At 39.7% G+C, this 14045-nt stretch overlaps 1 protein-coding gene and 1 pseudogene across 1 annotated transcript; both read right to left on the bottom strand.

The window, feature by feature from the left end:
• Positions 1-239: 239 nt before the first annotated feature.
• On the bottom strand, positions 240-1898 carry LOC148099873 (uncharacterized; annotated as a pseudogene).
• Positions 1899-9909: 8011 nt separating this feature from the next.
• LOC148099872 (uncharacterized) lies at positions 9910-10698 on the bottom strand. Its single transcript, XM_087850490.1, has 2 exons — positions 10520-10698; positions 9910-10426 (listed from the first exon to the last, which is right to left on the bottom strand). The coding sequence occupies exons 1-2, from the start codon at positions 10618-10620 to the stop codon at positions 9910-9912; spliced, it is 618 nt and encodes a 205-aa protein (XP_087706616.1). The 5' UTR covers positions 10621-10698.
• Positions 10699-14045: the final 3347 nt, after the last annotated feature.

Here is a 14045-nt window from a genome sequence, read left to right as displayed (position 1 = left end):
GAGAATATTGTGAAGGCACACAAAGAAGAAAAGGACAGCACTGAAAATATTATCTAAATATAAAAGGTAAAATTGAAAAAAAAAAAACTTTTTTAAAAACCAGAAACTGAATCTACTCTCTATATTTAAAAACAATTTTCTCTTTTTAATTTATCAGCAATCTCACAAACCATTTTCTCTATTTTCCTCTCTCCAATGAGCTCTGATTACATCCGTCCACCTCTCTGTGCTACCATCAGTCACACTGATGTGGTGCTGACAGCTGCTGCAGTGCTGTCCATCCTGCAGCAGCACAGACATGCCAGCAGCTTGTCAATGCAAATTTTCTACATGAAAACAAACAGAATCAAGTCCAGAAAAGGACTGAGCAGAAACAAACAAAACACCACAGTTTCTATGAAACAGCAGTGAAAGGGAGATGGCACACAGGCCCGAGAAAGGAAACACCAAACAATCCATATTTGAACCATCATCAGACAGTAGTTAAACAGCAACAGAACAAGAGTTCCTACAGTTCTCCGTTTTTCCTCTGTGGGCACTGAGGTGGCAGCACGCAGGGCTTTGATGGTTCCAGCTAAGCAGACGATGAACAGAGGAGCAGGGAGCTGAGCAAAAATAGGGGGGATTATAAACTGCTCAAAGACTGTGGCAGGAACTACAGTGATAATGCAAAAGGCCCAGACCAGGGCAGAGACCAGCAGAGAACGCTTTATTTGTCTGATGCAGGCCAGCAGTGGGCAGCCGATGAGGGAATATCTGCAACAGAAAACAGACGATTTCTCTAAATATCACAGAATATGTATCCAGATATATGCAAGTACACAAAAACACAGTAATAAACACTGTTACCTTTCAGCAGCAAGGCACATTTGGAAGTAAACATTGGCCATCACACTGATGAAGTAAAAAGCAACGGTGATGTCATGATGCCATCTTCCTGTTGTTACAATCCAAACAATCTTTGCACAGATCTGGATTACGTTGGAGAGGAGGAGGTTTGTGTAATAAATGGTCTGCGCCTGATCTCGTCGCACCTGCAGAAATATTTATAAAAGTCAGAAAATGCAAGAGAAGCATCTCAGATTATCTCAAACAAGTTTTGAACAAAAACACAGTGATGTTAATATCAGAGGTTTTAGTACATTTAAGTACATTTGACTTGCTGTTGATCTCATGGTTCCCACGTCGCTGACTCAGTGTTTTTAGCTTTTTAGTCTATTTTTCTTTATTTTTCCAGGTCTGGTGTCTTTTTTTAATCTTTTCCTGGTTTGATTTTGTTGCTTGAGGGCCTTTATTATTCTAACCTCCCTTGTGTTTCCCTGTTTGTCCTTTAGTTTCATCTGTATTTGGTCTCTTTTTGTTCCCCTTTGTGGGTTCCTCAGTCCGTTGTGTCTCCATGTTTGTTTTCCTTTTATCCTCATCAGGTTCGTCTCAGTGTTAGTTTCCTGTCTCAGTCTTTCTTTGTCTCATCCCCCCTCATTCCTTCGAGCTGTGCATCCAGTGAGTGAAAGTGAGGTCTTAGCCTACTTTTGTTGTTGCTTGATTCTCAATTAACCAGCTATGAAGCTGTTTCTGAGTTTACTTGTCCTGCATTTCGGGTCTCAACCTGCCTGCTACACAGCTACATACTCTGTTTGTCTGTGTCTGTATTTATTGTGACTTATAGAGCAAAACAAATGTCATATATAAATGAATCAAAGTCAAAATAATGATGAAATGTTTTCCTCTCTGCAGCACTGCAAATGTTTTTGGATGATTCTTCATATCATTCACAGTCAGACTGATATAAAAGTGATTAATAAAATTCAACATTTACATACCACACAACAGGCGAAGACTATGGTCAAAGGCAGGCACACAAGGATGCTACTCAGAAACACCAAAATGAAAAACTCCATCTCTGGTTTCTCTCTGTGTGACGGAGCTGCTGAAATAAATTTGTTCACTCTTTTCTGCAAAAAAGAAAAACAGTTTGAATATGCAGCATGTTAACATTGCTCTTATATCAGTTTGAAATTAAAGATGAAAACAAGGCTGAAGATGAAACTTCTGCTGAACTGAATTATTTAACAATATTCTGGCATCAGAAATGTAACCTAACAATGCAGCACAGTGCATTTCAAGGCCAGCCTGGTTTTTCAGAAAAAGATGATTTTCTTGAAATCTTCGTTCTTTTCTCAAAAGTAGTAAAAAAAATAAAATAAAATAAAAACTTCTGACTCACAAACTTCAACTTAGTTTTATCTGAACTCAAAACCAGCGGATAAAATGGGATTCATCAGGAGAAGGTTGGGTGTAAGAGTGAAGTGTGGGGAACAGAATTGTTATGAAATAAGTCACACAATAATTTAAGATTTTTCTTTGTGTACAGGCCGTGATCAGCTCGAGATATAGATATTAGATATTAGCACATGTTAAACCAGAAATCAAGGCTGATTTTAATCTCGCAGATAATCTAAAGTTTGTATCAAATGTAAAATGTGGTGAGTAAAACTGATCAGCATCTAAACACAGCCTTGTTGGGCCATTATCACCACAGTCTGCTCTGAGCCAGCCGTACCTGCAAACTTCACCACACTACACAGTTTAAACTGGACTAAACATTTTATGCAACTTTCGAATGACATATGAATATATTTCAATATGTTTGGGTGGTAAGGCAGAGTTAGAAGTTGGTGTCATGCTCTACACACACACACTCCTCGTGCCTATGGTACGACAACTTTTCTCCGTGCCCCTGGTACACTGCGCAGAAACACCTTGCCCCACACACACACACACACACACACACACACACACACACACACACACACACAGATATTTGGTAGTTTTGAAACAATAACAGAAAAGCATTTCTGTAATTTCAGCAATAATAGGATTTTAGTGAAAGAGGGATTAATTTAATTACTGATGTTTACCTGATAAAAAGCTAACTGTATGTCCATATACACTGTTACATATATTAGATTCAACACTGGAATCTATCATCATCATCAGGGTCTTTCAGTTAATTAAAGTTAATACAGACATTTCCATTGGGTTTTCATTTATACAACATCCATGTCATTCATATAAAAGCATTAAACATTTAAAAAACATTTAGAAAATAAATAAATTAATTAATTAATAAAACTTTTTTATGTAACTTCCTGTCTCATAATTCTAATTTGTGCACATGAGCATGCCGTTTCCTTAAAACTAAAGATAATGTGAATGAGACTCACCTCAGGACGGCTTCCTGTTGAGATAGTTTGTAAAATCAGCAGTCTAACGTTTCGACAGAATCTGAACGGGGAAATTGTGGTACTTTATATACCCCACCCCTCACGCATGGGCACACAAACACACTATAAACAGAATAGTCAGTAGATTTCAGTGGAGCTCTATTTAGTTGTCGTTTTAAAAGTGAACAGTTCACTTCTCTGGAAAATTGTTTTTTTATTTTAGAGAATTGTGAAGTGTTGAGTGGGTCTCTCTCTGCTGGACAACACAAACTGCTGTCCTGCTGCTAAAAATCTGTCAAATAATATCATAACTCAGTGTTTTTGCATAAGACACTAACATGTTTCCAACACTTCAGGAGATGCTAATGCATAAAGGACTTTCTTTGCCCTCTGAAGAACTTCCCTGTGCAGCTGAGGAGCTTTATGTGGTGAGAGGCAGATAGAAGATCTCTCATGTGAAGCCTGGTCTGGTTAACATGTTGAGATTGTGAGCTGAAGAATTTCAAAGTATTAGCACAGCTCAATAAGTCGGGTAGGTGATCAACATTTCACATCATCTGCTGTTCACACATGATCTTTCAGGACTGTGATCAATAGTCATGCTGACAATAAACAGGTTAACGGTTCACAGGGGCGCAGTCGCAAATGTCAAAGAAACCAGAAGCAGAGTCCAGGTCCTGATAATATATGTGGTCAGGTGCTTCGAACATGCGCTGAGCAACTATGCAATATTTTTTATTACATCTTTGTTTTATCTCTTCAGCAACAGAAGGTTCCAGAGGAAAAAATCTATTATTTCTCCAGTTGCTAAGACCACAAAACCTACATCATTAAATGATTTTAGGCCTGTCGCTTTAACATCCTTAGTGATGAAGTCCTTTGAAAAACTTGTCAGGAAGGAGATCCTGCAGCAAGTAGAGAAGCTTATCGACCCACTACATACAGGCCTCGTAGAGGTGTTGATCATAGCTGGACTGGCCATCGGGCATACCGCTGGCGATTTTTTGTTTTTATGGGCCGATCGATTTTTTTATTATTTTTTTTGGAAGGGTATAAATAATGAAAGGTGTTGGATTGGCCAATTGGTCATGATCGACTCTGGGCTGGACCAATTACAGCCGAGGAGGTCGGATGCACCCTCCCCCTTGTTTAGCAATCTTATAGGCCATCCATCAGCTCTTTGTTACTTCGGAAACATAGCTTAAACAATTTCCACGACGTAATCCGATAACAACCGATCTCTTTACCCGTCGGCTTTCCGTTGCTGTTATGCAACAGGTGTTGTGCCAAAAAGTGATTTCCAATGTTTGCGTGTATATTTTATGTGTAATATCTATGTTAGTAAATAGACTTCGGTGAACAGCGTTTACAAAGGGGCTATATATGGAATTAAAAATTATCTGTTTTTTCAAGTATCTTTACAACTCTGTGTTATTGTACTTACATTATAACCAATCCGCTCCTTTATCCCCACTTTAAATATTTTTACAGAACTATTGTAATATTTGAGCCATTTCTGCTGTCCAACTACTTCTTACAAAAGACATTTTTAATGTTAATTCAATTTTTTTAACGGCATAAATAAAGGTTATATAAAAGTCACTGCCAAAGACTGATTGCGGCTTCTACCTTGTTACACTAATGTTGTTTGTAGCTCAATATGACTTTATGTCATCCATGAGGGATGCATTTGACATATGTTTCACATATTATAGCCCAACAAGTTACTTATAGCAATTTAAATACGAGCAATCAGTTTTTGGCAAATACCGGAAATCACTTTTTGGCAGACAATCACTTTTTGGCACAACACCGGCTATTGCAGTTAATAATACAACAGTTTCTTGCCATTTTTTGTGTTTCTTTTTATCGCTGTGTAACTGAGTTCAATTGAAAGCCTGCATGCGCTAGTACTGCTTGCCACAAGTTCCCAGAATCCTTTGCGGTTTTACCCCTGAATGACGTCACATTTTTGGTGGGCCGGTCTCTAGTCAAAATGCCCGGGCCGATTTTTTGTCCCAGTCCAGCCCTGGTGTTGATGATGCAGTGGTCACTCTGTTGAACTTCCTCTATTGCCATCTTGATGGCGCCAAAGCTCACGCTCGGCTCTTATTTATTGATTTTTCTTCAGCTTTTAATACTATCCAGCCACATCTTTTAGCTGATAAACTTCTTAACCAGTTTAAACTTGATTTTAATCTCGTTGGTTGGATTTTAGACTTTTTAACTGACAGATCTCAGTGTGTGAGAGTAAACGGCTGTTTCTCCAAACAGCTGAACTCTTCTACTGGCTCACCACGAGGTTGTTTCTTTGCAAATTTGCATCATAAGATTGTTTTTCGTTTTTTCTGCAGTATATAAAAATTGGTGTATCTAAAAAATAAAACTATGAAGACACTCAAAATAAATTTCCTGTTGTTGTAAACTATTTTTTGCAACTTTTTTGTATCTAAAGTTTTGAGGGATAAACCTTTTAAATTTCTCCAAGTAGAAATATATGTAAAAAAAACAAAAAAACAAAAACGATTTTCAATTTTTTGTAGTTTATTGCACTTTTTTGCAATTTATGTCGTTACTATTGACTTAATGCATACATAACATTAAAATGTGGGCTATAACAGTTGTATTGATGTATAGCAACTTGAAATGCTCCCTAAAATGGCTCTACAGCATGTAAAATTATAAAGTAAGCTCTGGCGGCCTTGGTTCTATGGTAGGTCTTAGTTAGTATGAAAACAATAGGACTTGAATATAAATACTGTATCCAGTCATTTATAATTTGTTACATTTTGATATATTTTTGTTGGTGCTGATTTCAAATTGTTTTACTGTTTGTAGGAAGTGAGCAGCTCTGTGTGTGTTCTCATGCTCTCATTAATCAGGCATTTCAAACACGAGTTGTAGCTCAAGCTGTGCTGTTCATTGTCTCTGCACCTCCAGATGGTACCAGGTGATTGTAACATATTCAAAATACATTATGAACAAACACAATAATGCATTTGATGGTTTATTGAAACATATTTGACATTATTATGACATCATGGTGCGTCACCTTATTAGGAGGATGAAACAAAACTCAGTTGAATTAACTTTGTTCTTCTTCTTCATGTAAAATAAATGTGACAAACTGAAAACCAGTTTGTGGATAATGAGTCATAGATAATGAGTGAGAAGTGACAGCAGCTTATCTCAAGTTGTCTTTTATGCTCAAGTTCAACAAAACTCTGTCCTAACGCTGTGCATTCTTCTTTTAAAACGTGCTTTAGCTGAAATGACTACCCAATATTCTCTATTGTTAGCTGGCTGCCCACCTACAATGGAGACCAGTCAAACTTTATTAGAAAGAAAATATGATCAGGGAGCTGTTAGCAAGTCTGAATCATAATGTGCAGCGTTTGCTGTAGTTTTTTTTTTTTTTTACTTGGTAAAAAACTTGCATTGAAGTAGCAAATAACCTCGTCTTTGTGGTTTCTGTCAGAGCTTATGATACTAAACAAAACCGTTTCACTTCACACACACACACACACACACACACACACACACACACACACACACACACACACACACACACACACAAACCTTTTCTGGGTCATCAAATTTTGCAGTTTTGTCTGATGCTCCTGACTCCTCCCTGTCATACAGGACGCGTTATTTTCCTTCATAGAAGCACAAACTACTGATGCTGACTGATGATAGATAACCATCTACTTTTACATATCTACAGGACATTAGAGTGTACCACTGCCATTGTTCACTTAACCATGACACCACATCTGCTCCACATTCTGATGAGCAGCAGCAATGTTGTCTGCTTGTGGCTGAAACTGTTGTTCAGAGGAGACAAATGCAGGTGTGAAGTAAATTTATGTGTCACTTGATGCACAAAGAGGTACTTACAAGGGTTATGGAGCTAGTTATGTACCCATTCGGTGGTTACATAATATGATATTTACTTGTTTACACATCTGGATGTTTACACTGCACGTTTAAATAGTAATCAGTATGTGTTGAGTCTTCCTAGTTGTTTTTATTGCGTTTTTCCTTGTATAGGTTTTCCTGGCTTCTGAGTGGCCAGTATCATGAGGGCTGGACACAGGAAGTGTTTTGTTGTTGTTGTTGAGGGGTGCGGAGAGTAACGGTGCTGCTAAGGAAGTTATCTCTCTCCATCTTGCTGTTTTTAATAGTTCAGAAAGATTCCAAACCACATATTAAACCGTCACGTTATACAGGTGATGCTACCTGAAAGATGTGACCGGAGCAAGAAAGATGATTGTGTATAAGAAGGTTTCAGTGTCTTTGACCTCATAGCCTCCAATCTAGGCCTCTACGGACTCATATAGGTCAGGTGCAGCAGATTTACACCATAATAAATGCTGTATTTTTTTATTTACAAATATCAACATTTTTGTTATTAACATGACACATACGAATACAGATTGTTTATAATCAAACACAATTCATTCTGTGCATATTGATTTATTCAGTACATGTGGGTTTTGGGGGATTTTATATTTCCTGTTTTATTTTATTTTGACTAATCAACTTATTTGTTTGTAACCAAGTTAAAACTGTTATTTATTAAAATGTGTTGAAATATTAAAATGTGTTGAAATCCATGCTAAAATGTAAAAAACAATAATCCTTAAAGTATTTAGAAAACAAAAGGTATTCATTTTAAAAGGAGCACAATGTGTTTAATAAGTCTGAAAGAGCACTTGCATTATATATGGTTCATTTTTACAAGTATCCTGTTTTATTGTGAAGAGAAGTGAATGTGATTGTGATCAGTAGCCAGACTGTAAGAAGTTTTTGTGTATGTTTGAACTTAACTATCTGCTCTACAGTCTTTGTTGATGAGCAAACTGTCTGTGAGAAGTTCGGGGACATTTCTGCTCCACCGAGCAGCTGCTCACTTTGTTTTAGCTCCAGAGCTCGCGCCATCTTGGTGATGTCTGCTGATCATGCCGCATTCCTTCACACATTGCTGTTATGATCTAGTCCCATTTCAGAAGATGGCATATTGTTCAAGATCATTTTAAAATAACTTCATTTGATCAGATCAGCCACAGATGATAATTAGAGACGCATACTAAGCGGTAAATAAAGCTAAAGAAAATTGTACTTTTGATATGCAGAAAACATGTCCTGCACCTTCTGGAGTAACACTGTTGTTGACTCTGGTGAGTAAGACTGTTGAATCTCAGGAAACAGAGGTTTCCTCCGCGGACAGTGTATCACAAGCTTCAAGTCGAGCGTCTGACTCTAGAACTTTCTCAGCTTCATCTCCAAGAGAAAATGCAGAGGCAGAAAGCAGCCATCATGATCAATATGGTAAAATATTAATTATGCTGTTCTAGCTATAATCCACCATTTAGGATTTTGTGACATCATATTTGACATCAATTTGTAATTGAAATACTCAAATGTATAAAAATAAAACATCTCTCTGATACAAACTATGCATAACTTCAATAATTTTCAAAACACTTTTCCAAATACAATATGAAACCTACTAATCAATAAGTAAAGTTATTGCATATACAACAATTATTAATCATTAATTCATGTGAATTCAGTTTTTCAACTATAAAGTGCAAAACAGACTAAAACTAACTGAGACATACAACATGTGCTCACCAATCTTGGTGCATCACGGCCGAAGACAATGGTATGGCGTCTTTCGGTCGGAACATGCGGGGCTTTTTTTTTTTTAATGAGACTAATATAACGTATCAACATGAACAAAAATAAACATAAGTTGTGCTTCAAGTGTAACCTTACTTCTGGAAGATCGCTAATAACCAGCAAACGTATGTGCAGCAGCCTCTCGTGAAGTAAATGTAGCAGCACATCACTCTTTTTCTCCTGCCAGCACACAACTACACACACAGGTAGCAGGAACACAGAGCAGGTAGGTGGGACATAAAGCAGCAGGCTGCATTCCCATTGGTCAAAACATACTGGAACCTTTGTTTTCTGATTGGTTGGTCCATCTTTCCTCATTTCTATAACTTCTTAAAGCTTGTATGTGGGTTACAAAAGCAAAAATGTGAACGCACCACCATAAAAGTATACGTTCTATAAATGAGACACTATGGCATTAACTGATGACATGACAATTCACTCTACATGATCTTAATGATGTAAACTGGAACAGAAAATCATTTCTTTTTACCTTTTATTGTTTTATTACTTTTGTAAGAATGACAAACGAGTCAACACAAACTATATCAAATAATCATAACAAAACAAAACCAAAGCAATAATTTCTCTTGCTGTGAGAAAACAAGAAAGCTGAATGAAATTCACAAACCTGTAGACTTTTACACAGTACAACATTACTATTTATGCATAACAATTAAAACTTTATTCACCTTTCCTCAGCAGATTAGCAGAAAAGAAAATATTGTGAGGGCACACAAACATGTCCAGAAATAAAAACTGAATATCACTGAAAATATTATCTGAATATAAAAGCAAAGTAATTTTGATATAAAGAAATTAATATTATAAACAATTTTAAAAACCAGAATCTAAATCTACTGTCAGCTGACACTTATAACAATATTTATAAGTTTATTTTCTCTCTTTTTAATTTATCAGCAATCTCACAAACCATTTTCTCTATTTTCCTCTCTCCAATGAACTCTGACTACATCAGCCCACCTCTCTGTGCTACCATCAGTCACACTGATGTGGTGCTGACAGCTGCTGCAGTGCTGTCCATCCTGCAGCAGCACAGACATGCCAGCAGCTTGTCAATGCAACCTCTCTGCATGAAAACAGACAGAATCAAGTCCAAAAAAGGATGTAGCAGAAACAAACTAATCACCACAGTTTCTATGGAACAGCAGTGAAAGGGAGATGGCCCACAGGCCAAAGAAAGGAAACACCAAACAATCCATATTTGAATCACAATCAGACAGTAGTTAAACAGCAACAGAACAAGGGTTCCTACAGTTCTCCGTTTTTCCTCTGTGGGCACTGAGGTGGCAGCACGCAGGGCTTTGATGGTTCCAGCTAAGCAGACGATGAACAGAGGAGCAGGGAGCAGAGCAAAAATAGGGGGGATTATAAACTGCTCAAAGACTGTGGCAGGAACTACAGTGATAATGCAAAAGGCCCAGACCAGAGCAGAGATCAGCAGAGAACGCTTTATTTGTCTGATGCAGGCCAGCAGTGGGCAGCCGATGAGGGAATATCTGCAACAGAAAACAGACGATTTCTCTAAATGTCACAGAATATTTAGCCAAATATATGCAAGTACACAAAAACACAGTAATAAACACTGTTACCTTTCAGCAGCAAGGCACACTTGGAAGTAAACATTGGCCATCACACTGATGAAGTAAAAAGCAACATCGATGTCATGATGCCATTCTCGTGGTCTGGACATCAAATAGACTCTTGCACAGAACTGGATTACGTTGGAGATGAGGAGGTTTGTGTAATAAATGATCTGGGCCCGATCTCTTCGCACCTGCAGAAATATTTATAAAAGTCAGAAAATACAAGAGGAGCATCTCAGATTATCCCAAACAAGTTTTGAACAAAAGAAAAACAGTGATGTTAATATCAAAGGTTTTAGTGATTAAGTACAATTGACTTGCTGTTTATTTTCAATTCAATTCAATTTTATTTATATGGCGCCAAATCACAACAGCAGTCGCCTCAACGTGCTTTATATTGTACAGTAGATTGTACAATAAAAGATACAGAGAAAAACCCAACAATCATATGACCCCCCCTATGAGCAAGCACTTTGGCGACAGTGGGAAGGAAAAGCTCCCTTTTAACAGGAAAGGCTCAGGCTCAGGGAGGGGCGGCCATCTGCTGCGACCGGTTGGGGTGACAGAAGGAAAACAGGATAAAGACATGCTGTGGAAGAGAGCCAGAGATTATTAACAGGTATGGTCCAATGCATCATGGGAATCCCCGGCAGCCTACGTCTATTGCAGCATAACTAAGGGAGGATTCAGGGTCACCTGGTCCAGCCCTAACTATATGCTTTAGCAAAAAGGAAAGTTTGAAGCCTAATCTTGAAAGTAGAGATAGTGTCTGTCTCCCGAATCCAAACTGGAAGCTGGTTCCACAGAAGAGGGGCCTGAAAACTGAAGGCTCTGCCTCCCATTCTACTTTTAAACACTCTAGGAACAACAAGTAGGCCTGCAGTGTGAGAGCGAAGTGCTCTGATAGGGTGATATGGTACTACAAGGTCATTAAGATAAGATGGGGCCTGAATATTTAAGACCTTGTATGTGAGGAGCAGGATTTTGAATTCTGGATTTAACAGGAAGCCAATGAAGGGAAGCCAATACAGGAGAAATCTGCTCTCTCTTTCTAGTCCCTGTCAGGACTCTTGCTGCAGCATTTTGGATTATCTGAAGGCTTTTCAGCGAGTTTTTAGGACTTCCTGATAATAATGAATTACAGTCGTCCAGCCTGGAAGTAATAAATGCATGAACTAGTTTTTCAGCATCACTCTGAGACAGGATATTTCTAATTTTAGAGATGTTGCACAAATGGAAGAAAGCAGTCTTACATATTTGTTTATGTGCGTTGAAGGACAGAACTGGTCAAAAATTACTCCGTATTTCTAAGATTTTCAGGGCCGAGTACAATAACCTCAGTTTTATCTGAATTAAGAAGCAGAAAGTTGGCGGCCATCCAGGTCTTTATGTCTTTAAGACATTCCTGCAGTTTAACTAATTGGTGTGTGTTATCTGGCTCCATAGATAGATAGAGCTGGGTGTCATCTGCATAGCAGTGAAAATGTATGCTATGTCTTCTAATGATATTGCCTAAGGGAAGCATGTATAATGTAAACACGTTGACACGTCTCTGCAATGTTTGGTGGAGACCACCGGCAGTACCCCTGGACTGGCAGATGGTCCCCATCTTTAAGAAAGGGGACCGGAGGGTGTGTTCCAACTACAGGGGAATCACACTCCCCAGTCTCCCTGGGAAAGTCTATGCCAGGGTGCTGGAGAGGAGTCGGGTTAGTCGAACCTCGGATACAGGAGGAACAATGCGGTTTTCATCCTGGTCATGGAACACTGGATCAGCTCTTTAGCCTCTCGAGGATACTCGAGGGTGCATGGGAGTTTTCCCAACCAGTCTACATGTGCATTGGGGACTTGGAGAAAGCATTCGACTGTGTCCCTCGGGGGTCCTTTGGGGGGTGCTCCGGGAGTATGGGCTGGCTGGCCCATTGCTATGGCCATTCAGTCCTTCTACGACCGCTGCAAGAGCTTGGTTCGCATTGCCGACAATAAGTCGAACTTCTTCCTGGTGGGTGATGGGCTCCGCCAGGGCTGCCCTTTGTCACCGATTCTGTTCGTAATTTTTATGGACAGAATTTCTAGGCGTAGACAAGTGGTGCAAGGCTGTCACTTCGGTGGTCTCAGGATCTCATCTCTGCTTTTTGCAGATGATGTGGTCCTGTTGGCTTCATAAGATGATGGCCTCCAGCTCGCCTTGGAATGGTTTTGAGCCAAGTGTGAAGTGGTGGGAATGAGAATCAGCACCTGCAATTCTGAGGCCATGGTCCTCAGCCAGAAAAGGGTGGAGTGCCCACTCCGGGTCGGGGACAAGACGCTGCCCCAAGTAGAGAAGTTTAAGTATCTTGGGGTCTTGTTCACGAGTGATGGGAGAAGGGAGCGGGAGATTGGTGCAGCGGCTGCAGTGATACGGACGCTGTACCGGTCTGTTGTGGTGAAGAGAGAGCTGAGTGTAAAAGCGAAGCTCTCAATTTACCGGTCGATCTACGCCCCTACCCTTACATATCGTCATGAGCTGTGGATAGTGACCGAAAGAACGACATCGCAAATACAAGCGGCGGAAATGGGCTGCCTCCGAAGGGTGGCTGGCAAGGATGCACCTGGGCACCTCCTGGGCGAGGTTTTCCGGACATGTCCCACCAGGAGGAGGCCCCGGGGCAGACCCAGGACACGCTGGAGAGATTATATCTCTTGGCTGGCCTGGGAGCGCCTTGGTGTTCCCCCAGATAAGCTGAAGGAGGTGGCTGGGGAGAGGGAGGTCTGGGCTTCTCTGCTTGGGCTGCTGCCCCCGTGACCCGGCCCCGGATAAGCAGAAGAAAATGGACGGATGGATGGTCTTTTGTTGATTAATAGACTGGTGTGAAAAATTGCTGCCAGACCTCCCTCTTGGCCTGTGCTTCGTGATTTCTGGTAGTTGATTCATTTAAACTAACATAATCATCCTGCTGCAATCAGGTTTCTGTAAAGCAGAGTAAATCGATTTGTTGATCAATTATTAAGTCATTTACTAACAGAGACTTGGAGGAGAGAGACCTAATGTTAAATAATCCACATTTCACTGTTTTACTCTTTGGTTCAGATGTGGATACTGTATTGTTCTTTCTTTGTGATTTTTTTATGTTTAAGTTTTGTATTGCTGGTTTTTAGTTTGTTTTTTGTCTGTTTGGGAGCTGAAACAGTCTCTACGGAGATGGGTTGGTTTTTTTGGGGAGGGGGGGGGGGGGGGTAATAGGAGGAGAGAAGCCGCAGAGAGGCATGTAAGACTGCAACTCTGCTTCCTGGTCCCAACTCTGGATGGTCATATTTTGGGGGGTTTAATAAATTTTCTAGAAATGAGAGCTGCTCCATCCAAAGTGGGATGGATGCCTTCTCCCCTTAACGGGGGATTCCCATGATGCATTGAGTTTTTCCTTTCCAGTCACCTTTCTCGCTCACTATGTGTTAATAGACTTCTCTGCATTGAATCATATCTGTTATTAACCTCTGTCTCTCTTCCACAGCATGTCTTTTATCCTGTCTTCCTTCTCTCACCCCAACCGGT

The sequence above is a fragment of the Neolamprologus brichardi genome, chromosome 13 (assembly GCF_056152115.1).
Source record: "Neolamprologus brichardi isolate AB-2024 chromosome 13, ASM5615211v1, whole genome shotgun sequence".
Lineage (NCBI taxonomy): Eukaryota > Metazoa > Chordata > Actinopteri > Cichliformes > Cichlidae > Neolamprologus > Neolamprologus brichardi.
This window is presented reverse-complemented; position numbering and strand designations above follow the sequence as displayed.

Excerpts from the sequence above, each read along its gene's own strand:
- LOC148099872 (XM_087850490.1), bottom strand. The coding sequence starts at position 10,620 with ATGTCCAGACCACGAGAATGGCATCATGACATCGATGTTGCTTTTTAC. Across the intron at positions 10,427-10,519 it reads GTGTGCCTTGCTGCTGAAAG|ATATTCCCTCATCGGCTGCC; the intron begins GTAACAGTGTTT and ends TTTCTGTTGCAG.